The 17,955-nt window shown below is 44.7% G+C and overlaps 1 protein-coding gene across 6 annotated transcripts in view; it reads left to right on the plus strand.

Moving 5' to 3' along the window:
• Positions 1–16,303, plus strand: part of CCS (copper chaperone for superoxide dismutase) — a 928,930-nt gene extending 912,627 nt beyond the window's left edge. For all 6 annotated transcript variants that reach the window (XM_069644778.1, XM_069644780.1, XM_069644782.1 and 3 more), the window contains one exon: positions 15,537–16,303. In XM_069644778.1, the coding sequence (XP_069500879.1) occupies positions 15,537–15,664 (128 nt within the window). In that variant the 3' untranslated portion in view covers positions 15,665–16,303. The remainder of the gene's footprint in view (positions 1–15,536) is intronic.
• Positions 16,304–17,955: the final 1,652 nt, after the last annotated feature.

The following is a 17,955-nucleotide window of genomic DNA, read 5'->3' on the forward strand; positions in this document are numbered from 1 at the left end:
GGATCAGTCAAGGACCCAAAAGAGCGGAGCGAAAGCGGGAGGGGGCAAAACACAGAGTTACACTGTATGGCATCCTACAACAGGCACGTCTTGCAAAAAAAAGTTGACAAAGAGGATGCATTTGAAAAGACAATTTCAACGCTTTGGCCACCTATGTCGAGCTTTATAGAAACCAAGCAACCACAGACATGCATGTTACTGTTCCAGATATAAATTAATGAATCATAAACCTGATTAAATGTACATAATTAAATACTTCTTAATACTTTAGTAGCTTTATAATTTCAGTTTAATAGCATGCCATTGTTCATGTACGAACACTGCTGCAAATAATTTATACCGGGAAGTCAACTGTTCAACGAGATCCGCTTTAGGTGGACAGGGCTCGTTTGCAATGTTTTGTGGCATTGTGTGTGTCCTAGGAACAAAATCAGGATCGATTCCATGAGTATGCATGGCCAACACAGTCAAAGTGAGATCTTTCACAAAATCGAATTCCATTTCCTGATATATTGGCTTGGCCACACATTTTTTTGCTTCTTTTTGCAAAGGCCATTGGAAAACGCATCCCAAAGTTTCCTGCAGTTCTCGATTGTTCTCTCCCTAGGTTCTCGTTATGCGCTAATACCGCTAGTAATACCGTCTATGCCGAAATGCAACCTTTTGGGTCTGTACTTTAGGCACATATTGTGGAACACCTACAAATCTCCGGTGTGACAGAATTCTGTGAGTCCCTTTAGTTCTCTTGAAAGAGTTTTATCAAACACAAACTTCTCAAGAGCTTTTTGTGGAGGTGAAGATGGAACCAACCACTTCTTGCGTTCCTGCTCCTCCGATAAAGGTCCATGTGCACGTTGGTGAACATTATTGTTTTCTGTTCATGAGTGAACGTGTCATGATCTCTGCTTCCAAAAGGTCAGGGTTTTCCCAACTCCCTTGGAAGCAGATCCATAACCCAGGTTCTGAGTGCCAACCAGTCCCAATTGGGACCTTTTGGACCCAGTCCTGGCGCCAGTGGCACCAGGCTCATAAATATGCCCAGTCCCAGCGCTGGAAGCGCCGGGCTCATAATGCTTGGGTGGACTTACCTTCAGCAGACCATGCTGCTTACTTGCCTGCCAGTTGAGCCTCTGATCCTCTTCTGTTTGGAACTACTTTTCCTGTTGGGTGGGGCTGGAGCCACTCCCTAGATTCAGAACACTGGAACTCTTCTGGAAGGCAGGAACTCTTTTCTTACCAGGAACTCTTTTCTTACTTAGGCGTGGCTGTGGAAGGAGACACCTAAGCACTACAGGAGGCTATTTAAACCACACCCGGTGGATGAATCTTGCTTTGCGTTATTCTGCAACCTCTGCAGCAGAACGCTCATCGTGTCTTCTGCATCCGGTCCTGGGCCTAAGGAAAAAGGCTTACCATCCTGAATCCAGTCTTCAGCAACACCTATAAAGACAAGAAAGAACAGGTTAGCATTCCGGCATCTGAAAGGCAAAGGCTTACCATCCTGAATCCAGTCTTCAGCAACACCTATAAAGACAAGAAAGAACAGGTTAGCATTCCGGCATCTGAAAGGCAAAGGCTTACCTACTCTTCGTACGCTCCGGAGGCCTTCGGCGCTGCATCCCGCATCTGAAAGACAAAACAAGGTGCGTTTAAAGACATTGGGGAACTTTAATACTCACGTGCCATTACTCCTTTCCACATCTAATCCAGTGGGTATTCCGGCACCCTGCAGCCGCTCCGAACTCGTACCTGCAAAATAAAAAGACAGTTAGAGCGCATAGTGAAGCAGGCAACAAGCGCTTACTTACGTGCTTCCAGGCGCTTCTATTCATCACACGGGCTCCATCTTTAACTCACTTCAGCCCGTCATCCGCCATCGCCGGAACCCTGCAAAACAAGAGACATCATTACTAAAGACTTTAAAGACATTTGAATGACTCGAAACTTACCGTTCGTGCAGTAAACGACGGACAGCAGTCCTCTGAAGTCAAGAGGCCTGCGCTACCTATCCAGTGAAGAAACTGGTTACAGCACCCTGCCACGAGGCAGTGGAGAGCTCGGCATTCACTTACCTAAGGTGAGAGCGTTAACCTTTGGGGGTGTACAGGAGAGGAGAAGAGGAAAGAGATAGGGACACCCCAATAACCCCAGTTCATTTACCCCATATTTTCTATCTGCAGACATCTTACTCTACACGTCAGGCATACAGTGCACAGAGGTCCAGCCCAAAGAGCCAACCGGGTGCTACACATCACCTTTGAAGATACGGTAGTCGCCCAGTCAAGACCGGCGCCTCTGCGAGAATCAGGTGAGCGTTACAGAACGCAAAGCCTACCGCAAAACTCTCGCCCAGGCGCTATGGAAACCTCGGATACTGACCCCCTAGCCCGGTTACTTGGGGAACTAAGGGCAGAAGTGCATGCAGCTCGTCAGGAAACGAATGCTCTAAGAAGGGAACTAATTATTTCCAAGGAGAGAACAGACAATCTTGCTAGACAAGTGCTACAGTCACAAGCCGGACAGACCCCGTTACCCGCATCAGGGGCAAATCTTCCATCAACATCCTCTATGAATCCAGTGCAGATCAACCTACCTGGGAATGTACCTCTGGCTCCGCCCGAACGATTTTCTGGTGACCCAAAGAGGTTTGCAGTATTTATCAATCAGTGCCGGTTGCACTTCTTATGCCGGCCAGCAGCCTTTCCAACTGATCAAGCAAAAGTAGCTTTTGTACTTTCGTACCTTAGTGGCAATGCGGCAGACTGGTCGATCCCTCTAGTTAATCAAGATGATCCGGTTCTCCATGATTTTCAAGCCTTTCAGCTTAGTATGGAAAAACTGTTCGCAAGACATTCACAGGGGCAGGCCTTGGACAATGAGCTTCTTTCGTTGCGACAGGGTAATCAAGACCTTTTGGCTTATATTGCATCTTTCAATAGACTAATAGTGGAAACTCAATGGCCTGAGGACAAAAGGATTACGCTGTTTTATAGAGGTCTAAGTGGAGAGCTCAAAGACGTTTTAGCCCAAGTAGTGAATCCCCCACAAGACTGTTCGGATTATATAGACTTGGTCGTTCAAATTGATCACAGGCTGCAGAACAGGAAGGCCGATCGTTCCAAGTTTGATGCTCGAGTATTTTCCAAACCGCCAACTCCTTCCAAAGGAGTAGACTCCGGGGAACCCATGCAAATAGGGGGTCTGAAAGGTCCTCTAACACAAAGGGAGCGGGAAAGGAGGAAACAGTTGCAATTATGCCTATATTGCGGAAACTCAGGGCACTTTCTTCGAGACTGTCGGGTGAAACCTGCCAAGAAGGCAGTAGGAGCTGCAGTTACCAAAGTTACAAACTCTGAGCAGGGAAACGACCTCGCCCGACAAGAATAGAGGTCCTCTTGCCGAGCGTGAAAACCAGTTCCGTGACCTCGCATTTCGTGATACCTATGGTCCTCATTAGCCCTGATAATCCGGATCGATTACATGCAATTGAAGCTTACGTCGACAGCGGTGCCATCGGCAATTATGTGGATCATGAAATGGTTTTGAGGATGAATCTAACTCTTTGTCCCAAGGCTGTAAAGGACGTCATTACTACGGTGGATGGTACGGAGATAGCCTCCGGGCCAGTAACGCATACCACTCAAGAGGTGACGCTAGTAAGTCAAGATGGACACCATGAGAAGATCGTGTTCGATGTGATCAAGGCCCCTCAGTTTCAGATTATTCTAGGAATACCTTGGTTAGAGAAACACAATCCTCTGATCGATTGGCGAGCAAGAACGGTCCAGTTTCCAGAATGTGTCTCTACTTGTCACCCTCCACCTGGTGTTGCACTGGCCGCAATTTCTTCAGAGACTCCCCAGTTACCTCCCGAATACCTAGAATACCAAGATGTTTTCCGGAAGGATCAGGCTAACTCTCTACCTCCTCATAGGTCTTATGACTGCCAGATATACCTGATACCTGGATCTACTCCTCCTTGTAGTAGAATTTATGCCCTCACCGAGCCTGAGAACCTTCACCTTCGACAATACCTGGATCAATACCTGGCAAATGGGTTTATTCGTCCTTCCAAGTCCCCTGCTTCTTCAGCTTTGTTCTTCGTTCCAAAAAAGGAAGGAGACCTTAGAACTTGTATCGATTATCGCTCCCTGAACCAGATCACCGTTAAGAATAGATATCCGTTACCTTTGATCCCTGAACTCCTGGACCAAGTCAGAAAAGCATGCATATATACAAAGCTGGATCTTAGAGGAGCTTACCACTTGGTACGAGTAAAAGAGGGCGATGAATGGAAGACGGCCTTCCGCACCAAGTATGGGCTATTTGAATATCAGGTCATGCCCTTCGGACTTTGCAATGCCCCGGCCGCCTTTCAATATTTTATGAACGATGTCCTCAGAGAGCTCATAGATGTATGTATTGTTGTTTACATTGACGACATCCTCGTTTATTCTTCATCGGAATCTGAACATCGGAAACACGTGAAAATGGTCCTCGAAAGATTGCGTCAACACAAACTTTTCGCTAAGTTGGAAAAATGTGTTTTCAACGTGACTGAAGTTGAATTCTTGGGATTCATATTATCACCTGGCGGAGTGCGTATGGATTCAAAGCAGGTCGATGCAGTTCTCAAATGGCCATCACCATCCTCCGTAAAAGGTGTGCAAAGCATGTTAGGCTTCGCTAACTTTTACCGCAGGTTTATCCCCGAATTCTCTCGAATAGTCCAGCCCATCACTGCCTTGTTAAAGAAAAACAAACGTTTTGAATGGTCTACCGAGGCGGAACAAGCTTTCCAGGATTTGAAGACTAAATTTATCTCTGCACCAATCTTAAGACACCCTCGCCCCGAACTCCCCTACATCGTGGAAACTGATGCTTCAAGCCTTGCCATGGGGGCAGTTCTATCACAAAAGGACCCGGTAACCAATCAGTTGCATCCCGTGGCATTTTGGTCCCGCAAATTCTCGCCTCCTGAAATCAATTACACGATTACTGACAAGGAACTTCTGGCTATCAAGTCTGCCTTTAAGGCTTGGCGGCATTATCTGCTGGGGGCCCGACACACCGTTACTGTGATTACGGATCACCGAAACCTGCAATATTTGAAGACCGCAAAAGCCCAATCCTCTAGACAACTCCGTTGGGCATTATTCTTTGCCGAGTTTGACTTCATAATTACCTATCGACCTGGTACAAAGAACGGTAAAGCCGATGCCCTTTCTCGGATGGGAGTGGAAGAACACTTGGTCAACCCTAAACCTGTACCAATCATTCCCGAACAAAGAATTCTGGGTGTAATCGCCACAGAATCCATAGAGGAAGTTAAGGATAAAGCCAGGCAACTTGTAACTCCAGCAGACATACAGAATTGGCATCTGCAGGGAAAGGACTTTGCAGTAAAGGACAACTTATTGTATTTCCAAGAACGATTATACCTACCCAGCACAGATTTACAGAAAAAAGTAATCTCTTGTTATCACGACTCTTTAATGGAAGGTCATCCCGGTATAGCCAAGACCTCAGAAAAGATCAAGCGCTACTTCTGGTGGCCGTCTTGGAAAAAAGATATCAGAGACTTTATAATGTCCTGTGGAGTATGCGCGCAAAACAAGAGTCAAAAGGAAAGACCAGCAGGCCTCTTACGCCCTATTGACATCCCACCTCGCCCTTGGCATATGCTTTCTATGGACTTCATCACCGATCTACCTCCATGCTCCGGATACAATACGATTCTAGTAATCGTGGACTTATTCTCCAAGATGGCGCATTTCATTCCGCTCAAAGGCTTGCCAACAGCAGCAACTCTGGCCCGAGAATTTCTCGAAAACATCGTCCGACTGCACGGTTTTCCTTCGGTTCTAATTTCGGATCGAGGTAGTCAATTTATTTCTCATTTTTGGCGAAGTTGCTGTCGGTCGGCTCAAATTGATGTGAGACTATCGACCAGTCACCACCCTCAGACCGACGGACAAACCGAGAGGACCAATCAAACTCTGGAACAGTATTTACGCTGCATGCTGCAACAAACTGAAAAAACTTGGAAAGATATCCTTTGGATAGCCGAGTATGCCTACAATAACTCTGTCCATTCGGGAACTGGGAAAACCCCGTTTTTTCTTTTGTACGGCAGTCACCCTCGAACCTCGGAGTTGGATCCCCTCCAAGATCTTGAAACACCAGCAGTAGACTACCTGCATTCTACAATCACCCAAGCCTTTAAGGAAGCTGTTTCTCACCTTCAAAGGGCTAAAGAACAATACAAGAAAGGAGCAGATCAACATCGGAAGGAAGCCCCTCACTATCAAGTAGGGGATCAAGTCTGGTTATCCACCAAATATCTATCTCTAAAAGGGCCACGCACATTCAACCCAAGATACCTTGGTCCCTATTCCATCACTACCATAGTAAACCCAGTAGCGATCAAGTTGGACTTGCCCCCGCACATGAAGATACATCCGGTCTTCCACGTCTCTCTATTAAAACCCGTGCAACCTCAAACCCGACTAACCAAATCTCCAAAACCTATCCTAGTGGATGGAGAACTCGAGTTTGAAGTCAAAAGCATTCTGGACTCCAAGATCTCCAAATCTAAACTATTCTACCTAATTGACTGGAAAGGCTACGGCCCCCAAGAGAGATCCTGGGAACCTGCTGAATATGTCCACGCTCCTCGCCTAATCAAAAGATTTCACCGAACATTTCCTAACAAGCCAAAACCCCCGGAGAAGCCCGGTTTGGGAGGGGCCTTGAGGGGGGGTACTGTCATGATCTCTGCTTCCAAAAGGTCAGGGTTTTCCCAACTCCCTTGGAAGCAGATCCATAACCCAGGTTCCGAGTGCCAACCAGTCCCAATTGGGACCTTTTGGACCCAGCCCTGGCGCCAGTGGCACCAGGCTCATAAATATGCCCAGTCCCAGCGCTGGAAGCGCCGGGCTCATAATGCTTGGGTGGACTTACCTTCAGCAGACCATGCTGCTTACTTGCCTGCCAGTTGAGCCTCTGATCCTCTTCTGTTTGGAACTACTTTTCCTGTTGGGTGGGGCTGGAGCCACTCCCTAGATTCAGAACACTGGAACTCTTCTGGAAGGCAGGAACTCTTTTCTTACCAGGAACTCTTTTCTTACTTAGGCGTCGCTGTGGAAGGAGACACCTAAGCACTACAGGAGGCTATTTAAACCACACCCGGTGGATGAATCTTGCTTTGCGTTATTCTGCAACCTCTGCAGCAGAACGCTCATCGTGTCTTCTGCATCCGGTCCTGGGCCTAAGGAAAAAGGCTTACCATCCTGAATCCAGTCTTCAGCAACACCTATAAAGACAAGAAAGAACAGGTTAGCATTCCGGCATCTGAAAGGCAAAGGCTTACCATCCTGAATCCAGTCTTCAGCAACACCTATAAAGACAAGAAAGAACAGGTTAGCATTCCGGCATCTGAAAGGCAAAGGCTTACCTACTCTTCGTACGCTCCGGAGGCCTTCGGCGCTGCATCCCGCATCTGAAAGACAAAACAAGGTGCGTTTAAAGACATTGGGGAACTTTAATACTCACGTGCCATTACTCCTTTCCACATCTAATCCAGTGGGTATTCCGGCACCCTGCAGCCGCTCCGAACTCGTACCTGCAAAATAAAAAGACAGTTAGAGCGCATAGTGAAGCAGGCAACAAGCGCTTACTTATGTGCTTCCAGGCGCTTCTATTCATCACACGGGCTCCATCTTCAACTCACTTCAGCCCGTCATCCGCCATCGCCGGAACCCTGCAAAACAAGAGACATCATTACTAAAGACTTTAAAGACATTTGAATGACTCGAAACTTACCGTTCGTGCAGTAAACGACGGACAGCAGTCCTCTGAAGTCAAGAGGCCTGCGCTACCTATCCAGTGAAGAAACTGGTTACAGCACCCTGCCACGAGGCAGTGGAGAGCTCGGCATTCACTTACCTAAGGTGAGAGCGTTAACCTTTGGGGGTGTACAGGAGAGGAGAAGAGGAAAGAGATAGGGACACCCCAATAACCCCAGTTCATTTACCCCATATTTTCTATCTGCAGACATCTTACTCTACACGTCAGGCATACAGTGCACAGAGGTCCAGCCCAAAGAGCCAACCGGGTGCTACACATCACCTTTGAAGATACGGTAGTCGCCCAGTCAAGACCGGCGCCTCTGCGAGAATCAGGTGAGCGTTACAGAACGTTTGAACAGTGGTGCATTAATGAGTGCCATTTTTCAAGTAGAATTTCCACAGACCCATCACAAGTTTTGGAGCTCCACCAAAGATGGTTGCTGAAAGACTGAGACCACTGAAAAATATTTTCCAAACCCTTCTTTTTACCAGCAGCTGTAATTTATTTGACTGATTTGGCAACGTGATGTCATGGCCATTGGCCCGGAACCACAGACCCCGCACCATCAGGGGACGAGAGCAAGGGGTAACACAACCTTTTATTGTCCCTTGGGGACAATACAGCATAGAGGGCCCAGCTGCACTAAGTACTGGCACACTTTTATTTGGTGCAAGGTACTTGTTTTCCCTGCAGGAGCCTCCACATGCATTTGTTCAGGCGTGGCTTATTGAGAGGGTTGGATTGCACGTGCAGCATTCTTTAGGAGTGGAAGGGTGGGGCCAGTGAGCCAAGACTAATGGGCGTGGCCAGGGCTAGACTATATAAACCCACCCAGCCTGCATGCAAGCGCTTCGTGTTATTCTGCTGATGACAGCGTAACGCTCACCGCCGCATAAGCGCATCATACCTTGTTTCCAGCTACCAACCTGAGCGCACCTTACCTTGTTTCCATCTACCAGCCTGAGCGCATCTTACCTTGTTTCCAGCTACCAGCCACAGCACTTACCTTGGAATCTGTTTTCAGCAAACATCATTGTTGACTCTGGCATTCATCATTCATCTCCAGACCTCTGGAAAGCAGCGCTCCAGGCCGACATTGTGACACTACGAGCAATCCATCGGAAGATGGTGCCTGCAAGAGAAAAAGATAAAGACAAGGTTAGAATTCGCTAAGACATTACGTTCAAGGTCACGCTAAATCCTCTTGCTTAACCTTAAACCAACACTCACCTTCTGTCGGAGCATCGCGGACTCCCTTCTCATCCCATTTGGCCTCGCTCCATGCACCGCAACTACCACTGGGCCGCATTTCATCTGTTGGGAGAAGCGGAGGAAAGACATTAAAAGATACGGACAATAATCGGGAATCAACATCACAATATTTTAAAGGCATAAGACACTTACCTTCAGGAGTGGTTAAGCCACAGCTAGTCTGGCTGCCACGCACAATGGGCCAGTGAAGGAACTCGGTCCATCAAGAAGCGCCCTTGCAGTGAGAAGCAGGACGGAGAGCTTGTCATTATTAATCAACATGTGAGACTATATGAGTCGGCGCATTCTCAGCACATTTTGGGAAGAAGGGTTCGAAAGAGACAGCAGTCACATAGCAGCATTCTCGCAATCTCTCGTATCCACGCAAGAGCAGTGTCAACAATTGTTGCAGCCCACAGCATATGAGCAGGGGAAGAAGCCTGACAAGGGGGATCCACCTTCAGGGAAGGCTACAACTGTGCCCCTACGTCTCCGCAGAGACCAGGTGAGCGTAACATGTGCCATGCATCAAATTGATGACGAATGTTTGGAGACTGCTCTCGCATGGCCTTGGCTATTGAAACATGTCTGTCAGTGGCTATGAGGTCTATTTGCATTCCGCTCGATTGAAGATGTTCCAGAGATTTTATGAAACCATGTTTCTCCATGGCCACAGAGGATTTACATTGGGACACCTGCACGATCTCAGAACTCACAATTATTTTTGTTTCCATCTCTTGAAAGTGGTATGTGCAGTACTTTGCTGAAAATCTGGGACTTTCACACTGTTCGTCGCTAGGTAGCCTGAACCGTTTGCCTAAAAATGTGCTTTCAATGGATATTTGTTCAATTTTCCAGGCTTGACTAATAGCGGGGAATAAGAATTGTCCTGCATGAATGTGGTTTGTGACTCAACTGTGGTGGACAAATCCGCCAAACTAGACAAACTGTAGTCGAGCTCTTTGGCAAGTTCCTCAGTCAATTGCGTAGAAGCGTCAGTCTCGGTTAGTTCAGCTTGTGTTCTTTGCACACGAATTGGAGAAACCATCATTGTCGATTGTTTATTGGGTGGACCTTTTTTTCCTGTGTAGATTGTGTCAAGTGGACTGCGAGGAATTCCAAAGCATCTTCATTATATTCAGTTTCATCTTGTAGAGTTCTCACATTGTAACAATGATCCAAGAACACTTTGCTGGCTTCGCCGGTCACATTGCATTCCGTTTCAGGCCATTGGGCATAAGCATCACGAGTCTGCTTATTGAATGGACCACGCTGCGCCTCAAATAGTTGCTCCATAGTGAAATCTGTTTGGCAAGCGACATCTTTGGTTTCATTTGTTATCTGTGTCTTTATACTTCTTTTCCTTAGGAGATGGGTTGTAAAAACATGTTCAATGTATAGTACACATACAGTAAGATAGCACTTTAAATACAAAAACATGTTATGAAGAAAACACCAGCACAAAACACTTCTAGAAAACAAAATTGTTTGCTAGTTACCCTTGTTTTCTTGATTTTTTGTGAAACCGTGGTCTTCTCTGTAACGACCGCACCAGCAAGCTGTTCAACCACCTCAGATCCAAGTGCCTCCTTTGGTAATTCCACACCATGTGCACATTCCTTGAATAGAATATTCATGAAAAAAAAACAAATGTCAATCGAATTGGAAATTCAAATCTTTCATTGCACACATTGCTTACACACATACCGTCCCAAACAGTGCACGTCATTTAGTGAAAATATATATTTCAAATTTCACCTGATTGATGGCAAGTGTACTTGATCAGAAATCACCGTCGAAAACATACTGATTATAATGTTGCCCTCAAACATTTTGCAATGTATTCTGCATTAGGGAGGAAGTGTAACGTTCAAACTGAAATGAGAAAAGTTTGAAACACTGCACATTTATATGCATGTCACTGTCTAATAGTATCCTATGTCGGATTTACTTTGTTTCATTCAATGTAACTGTTAGTACGCATACCTCATACTCTGGACCAGCTGCAAAGGATGATGTAATTGTAGTCAAAGTACCTGCATCCCCGTTACACAGTACTTGCTTTAGTATGGATGAAAACAGCGAAATGGAACTGAGACAATGGGATGCAGACAATGGTACATATAAAGAGAACCCCATAAATTACACCTAGTGTAAACAACCAACAGGATACATAAACGTTTTCATATTATTGGAAATTCCAAGCATAATACATTTTCGTAAAGGAAAAGTGAAATAAAATTACCTGATAGGCGCTTGAAGTTGTATTTGACTCGTGAAAATAAATGGCTGCATAATCTTGCTCCTTCATTTTCAGTGCATTGTCATGAAGTGGTAAAAGGGTAATTGGATTTGCATTAGATATGTTGGAAAATGCAACTGTCGAGAATATAAACTTCTGCAAGTCTGTAGGGCTCACCAATGGTATACTGGACGTGTCAGTGGTTTCGTCACTTGCAAGGGTCTGTGCTTCCGTCACTATGCTTTCCTTATAAAATGGACATGTCATGCAACCGATTACGAAAACATTATGCTTCTTGTGAAGAGCGTTATGGCATTGTTTTCCATGGTCATAATTACTTCATTTGAGGCTCCAAAAACCAGGGACAGTAAAATGTGGTATAGTTAAAATGTAATACAATCTGGTATATACACAAACTTTAGTAAGACACATTTACACAGAAAGCACCAATCCGTTCATGGAGTTACCTTTTCAGTACCCCACCACCTACAGCTCATTCATCATCCAGGACTCACCTGAGGCAGCGTGTGCATCAATAGAGTTGGAATTGCATTTGAAAGTAATTTACAAATCATTCTGGCTATACCCTTTTTTGTGTTCTTCGATTGGTCGTACATATCTTCTGTGAAGTGCAGGCTGCAGATGCGGAATCGATAGGCCCGCAAGTCTCCCAAGACAGCCTGGGCTCTACTTTCAATCTCGTCCACCGCAAAACCACAATGTCGAACCCATTTTCTTATTAAATCAATATCCTTGGGAATGTATGCACGATTCTGCCCTGACGTTTGACATGGCTCCTAGAACGGCAACCCAAAACCATACAAGCAGGCATTCTTGAAAAATCGATAAGATCTGTATAAATAATTACAAAACAATTGTACTGAATGCATGAGATTGATGGAATTATATCACTGTTTTCTATGCATTTTGTTTTGATCAAGGAAGCAAAATCTGTGTAGCGTGTTCGAATACTACATACATACAGAATTGACATACATACAGAATTATAGTGAAGTTAATAGATTAACTGCCCTTACCTTGACTATTCAATTAAATTCAGCAAGCAGGGGAGTTAGTAGTAGGAGAACAGGTAGCACGATCAAGAGTAGACTTCCAGTGCTCGCTCACAGATGTTCACAGGTAGCACGATCAAGACTTGACTTCCAGTGCTCAGAGATGTTCTCCGGAGAAATATCAAGGGGTTTATAAAGGATTAGAAAAGTGGGTGTGTAGGTGAATGTGTGACATGTTTCTGAGGGAGCCTGGAGACACTGGGTCTGGATAGGCCATGTGAACAAATGTCCCCTGTGCGGAAGATATTTGAAGTGTACATGGTGTTTGGCACCTTGGCCGTTCCCACCTTGCCAGTCCCCTTGGGAGCACAGGGCCACAGGTGCGAACTGCCATTGATATTGGAGGGCGGATGGATGGGCAAGAGGCATGCAGAAGAGGTCCGGAACACTGCTGAATGGAGGGACACACTTATGTGGATTGCAGGGGCGTGGTCTGCTGCAGTGGAGCCTGGAGACACTGGGTCTGAGTAGGCCATGTGAACAAATGTCCCCTTTGCGGAAGATACCTTTGAAGTGTACATGGTGTTTGGCACCTCGGCCGTTCCCACCTTGCCAGCCCGCTTGGGAGTGCAGGGCCACAGGTGCAAACTGCCATTGATATTGGAGGGGAGATGGATGGGCAAGAGGCGTACAGAAGTGGCCCGGAACACTGCTGAAGGGAGGGACACACTTATGTGGATTGCAGGGGCGCAGTCTGCTTCAGGGGAGCCTGGAGACGCTGGGTTTGGCACCTTGGCCGTTTATAATGGAGGGGGGATGGATTGTTGCAGAGGAGGTGAGCGTAAAAGGGCACCGACCATTTTTGCATGTCACTCATAGACAAGGGAGCGTGTCCCTGATTCACTGAAAAATGGAAACAACTATTCATAAAAGATCATTTGTATTTTATTTTGTTGTTGATGGCACAAATGTACCACACATTGTATACTTCGGGTTGCAGCACAGTGTGGGAAAACCCCCTGTACTGTCTGCTGTCACTGGGGAGTTTTGGCACAAATGGCTCAAACAACACAGGTGGGTATTACTCGTCGAACGTGGTATCCAAGCCTCCCATGGCTGTAACGAATGCTATGCCACCAGCCGGTACCACCTATGGAAGAGAAACATACATACTGTATTTAAATGAACCTGATAAGTGTACAAACCTTTGTTGAAAATGCATCCTGTATCCTATGGCATAGTTGTCCGTACAAATGTTACTTCATGGATCAATCAAAATGGGCTTTAAATTGTAGACACATTACAAAGGTGAACACCCATGCAATCCATAACATTTGGGGCACAGAGAAATATTGCTTCTTAGTTGAAATTGAAAGACACATAAGATGACCACTATGATTTCCCCAAAGCGCGAGAGATGTTTTGAATTGGCAGACTACATTCATTTGGCAGTGATAGATGAAAGTTACGTCAATATAGGAGACAAACAAGAAATGTTAGTGGCCTCAGTGGTCAAAGTGACATAAAATCTAGAGTACACTTACTCGTTACTTGGATTGCGAGGGCGAACTGTTGCGCGAAGTTCGTGCATAAGCACCATCCTAATCCTCAACACGGACCTTGTGAGGCAGGCTGCCCTGAAGTTATGCAGCTCGGTAACGCATAGCGTCAGTGTCTCTTCTTCCGATATGTAGACCAAGCATCCAGAGTTTTCTCTGCAGTAGCAGTTCTCCTCCTCAGTTGGCATGACCTTGCACCGATTGCAGGTACACCAGGTGGAAACGTCTTCCAAGCGACTAGGCTGTGGCTCAGGATCCAGTAATTCGTCCTCCCAACTGTCGTCCGATGCTCCATAGTTTCTGCATCTTTCTGCATCAACTAATTCCGCCTTGGAATACTCTGGCTCGTACTGGTAGGGCTCCGAGCAACGAAGATAGCTAAACAGAGCAGTAACGAGTCACAGGTATACAAAAACGAAAACAGTGAAACGATTGAAAAAGCAACTCTGATGTTGTCTGATGAGAAGCAGTCTGTTTATACTTATTGAGAAAAGAGGCGTCCTGCCATTTCCATGGAGACACATCATTAACTGGGGCACAGAGAACGTTGACACGAGACGTGCATTTGTGTTATGAAATGGGCCGTTCGGGTCTAGTGATGTCAGCATCAAGGGCGGGTGATATAATTTAGTGCCGCGAGGGCAGTCGAATTTAGGGCGATGTGGCAACGGATAAGATTAGCACAAGATGGCCGCGGCCCGCTCGTTGATTTTGCATGTGTAAAAGTGTGGAAAACTAAGGTAAGGTGCATAGGAAATGTTTCTACGATCGATCACAGTTTGCATAAAACCACATGCCCGAACGCTCGGGACAATAACAATTTTGAGCGCACTTTTCCTTTAAATCCCTGTCTGTACATACATTGCATAGTATGTGTAAATAAAAGCATTAGATTTTCAAAGTTACTTCACAACTTCAGCTTTTCCAATGTACATTGCATTTTTCAATATACATTGAAACTTCACTCCATACTGGTACAAGACTATCTTGTTTGATATTTTTAACGTTGAGCGGGTTGTTGGACCTGATGGAATTTCACTAAGTTCGTTTTTGTAGCTTGGCCTGAAAGTGAACTTTTAAACACATTGGTTCCTTTTTTATTGATGGGGTGAGGCCCAGTCTGAGTTTTAAGTAGCATGTTCTTACTTTGCTACGTAGAACTGTGCCGCCCAGTCTTAAACAAGTCCTTTTTTGGACTAGAAATGGGGAAGTCACTTGCTGCCTAGAGCGAAGCCAAATTCTTAAATGCCTTCTACACATGTATGGAATACATATATTTCAATTTAAATTGAGCTAATTGTGGTAAGCAGTTAAGTAACCAAATGAATAGCTATTGCAAATACTTATCTAAAATATGTAGTTAAAGAAGAAATGCAGTTTTAAATGCCTTTAGCTCTTAAAAACCTAAATACTTGAAGGTAGGCACTACAACCTACTCAAAACATTGTTTCCAGGTTTCATTATGCATTTGGTAAGCTGACACTCTGTGGAATGTGATGTTTAAACGTGTAAGGCATTCAGAGGTTATTGGGGTATCAAACAAGCTGCAGACTATCTTAAAAGTACTGGTACACATGTCATTGCTGATTCACTGAAATATGTCTAATGATTTTCTTTCAGATTGGCCGGAGGAATCATCGCTCGTTCAGCCGGCCTCTTTGAGAACCCTAAACAGTTCTGTGCATGTGACGGAACGACACTTTGGGACGAGCGTGACCGAGCCAGAGGCAACACAAGACGCAGGCTGACACCTCTCCAGCCTTCAGCCAACCTGTAGTAGACCTCGCTGGGAAGAAGAGCATTCAGGCTACCTTTTGATCATCTGCACAATTTACAGAATTAAATATATAGGATATAATAAATCATAAAACTATTTTTGATTGAAGGAAACACTAAGGGAGACTGAAATGGCTGTACCTTTCTTGCCGATGTATAGGAAGGTACATTTGATCATGCTTTCTCATGAACACAACCCTCTAAAAAAAGATTTTATCGGCAACATTATGGAATCTGCACCTTGCTTCAGCCGGCCTACTAGCAATTAGACTGGGACATTTTGTTGTTGGGTGGTGTTTTTATTCCGCTGCAACATTAGTCCGTGACTTTCCCAAGCAGTAGCGTTTTACTTGATTCGATCAGAGAGATTATGTAGTAGGCAAGAGAACCTTTCCCCAGCATCAGAGCCTTCTCACAGACTGAAAATAATGGCCTCAGTCTTCAGTTGTATAACGCACATTTCATTTTTTTATGTATTTTTAATTTTCTGTTTGGTACAAACAGTAAGTAAGCTTTGAAAACCAGTCTTATTTTGTTAATTTGTTAAAGAATGGCACCATTAAATAAAAAAATAACTTCAAAAAGAGAATAAAAATGTCTGCAAATCATCATTGTTTTTTTCAAATGAGCATTTTTTTATTGATTACACACTGGAGCAAGGATAAGTGACAATGTCAGCTTGTTCAAGCTTTGTTCAATAATATGTTGGCTTTTAAGGAGGAAGACATGAGAAATTGTGATATATCCTTTGCAGTGTGATATTGTAAACTAATGAAAAGGTAACTGGTTCCATTATAAGGGTACAGGTCAGGCCGAATCAGGATAAATCTAATCTTTATTGTTCAAATCACCATTTGCTATTGTACAATGAAAGGCCCTTCTGTTAGATTAACCCTATTAAAGCTTAGGTCATTCATTCCATTGATTTCCCCCAACACCTTATGAAACATTACCTTTCCAAGCCTTGTCTAAGGAGTTATCCTAAATGAACAACACCTCTGCCTCATCGATTCCAGGGCCTGACCTTGTCCAAACAAGTCTACATGTCATTGAGGTTCAAGATCCTCTTGCTCAACGATCCTGCATATCGGCTCCCGTTTATCTCCTTCCTTGCCTTCATTAAGGACTAATGGGATTTTAGAAATTCATTTATATAGACCCAATGTCTCTTGTGTTCAGGTTTTGGCCTACACCAGCCCTTGGGAAAAGCTCTACCCTCTGCACCAGCTGTACCACCACCCCTTTTCTGTTTTTAATTTTACGACCACAGACCCAAGTCTATTTAGCCCATTTGTGGGCCCAATATGCCCCTAAGGAAAAGCCTCAGCGCCATTAGCCAGGTACGGTGGTAGCTTGCATAGTAAAAATGGCTTTATTGCCTAGGGTGCCAGATACGCTGCCTAGCCAAATATAGTACAGAGGTCTAATCTATAAGAATACTGTGCAATCATTTTGCAGCACCCCATGTCCTTAACTAATTATCTGTATGAGCTAATAAGCTCTCAACTCCAACACGTCTGTCCCCCACCCCAACCTACTGAATGTAATTTTCCAGTTAATAAAATATCTCAAAAAATTCTCACCCGGAATTCTGTTACTCATGCTATCATATCTTTGATATATAGATATTCAGGCAAATGTATTGATGTTGCAGAAAATTAGAAACAGCCCATGGCAATATGACATTTGCTGATGTATTTTTGGGGAGGAAGGATAGTTAAGGGGCAACACGTTTGTCTTGGAAGCAAGATAATGCAGCTCACCACAGGTGTGAATACCGATCCCGCGCTTAGAAACCACTCGTTGGTGTTAAGCACGTTATAAAAGAACAATTGCAAATTATAAAATGATATCCCTTTGCAGGCAGTGACAGTGGCTTGATTGTTCTTTCCAATACCACAAGTCTCGTTTAATAAATTTTGCCAGTAGAGATTATTACGTTTGCCTTAGACTTGCCAATGCTATTTACAAAGCAGTAGAAAATGGCTAACATATTTCTAAGTCTTACATTGCACCTTTATTTCAAAAATACTTTAGGAAGCTGGTTTCAGTCTCAGTGCTTTTCCTCTTAAAATATTCCTTTCTCTTTCGGAATTGTCATCTCTGTAGACTTATTAGATATTTAATTTTGTGTTCAATGGAATCTCTCTCAGGTTATTAACTGAGTATTTGACAAATGATCTTTGCCAAGCCCCTCCGTCAGGACATCTTCCAGGATAGCAATTGTCATGAAGACACTGGGTTAATAAGCACTCTGGCTGGG

Source organism: Ambystoma mexicanum, chromosome 2p, assembly GCF_040938575.1.
Source record: "Ambystoma mexicanum isolate Mex_15411 chromosome 2p, UKY_AmexF1_1, whole genome shotgun sequence".
In the NCBI taxonomy this organism is placed as follows: domain Eukaryota; kingdom Metazoa; phylum Chordata; class Amphibia; order Caudata; family Ambystomatidae; genus Ambystoma; species Ambystoma mexicanum.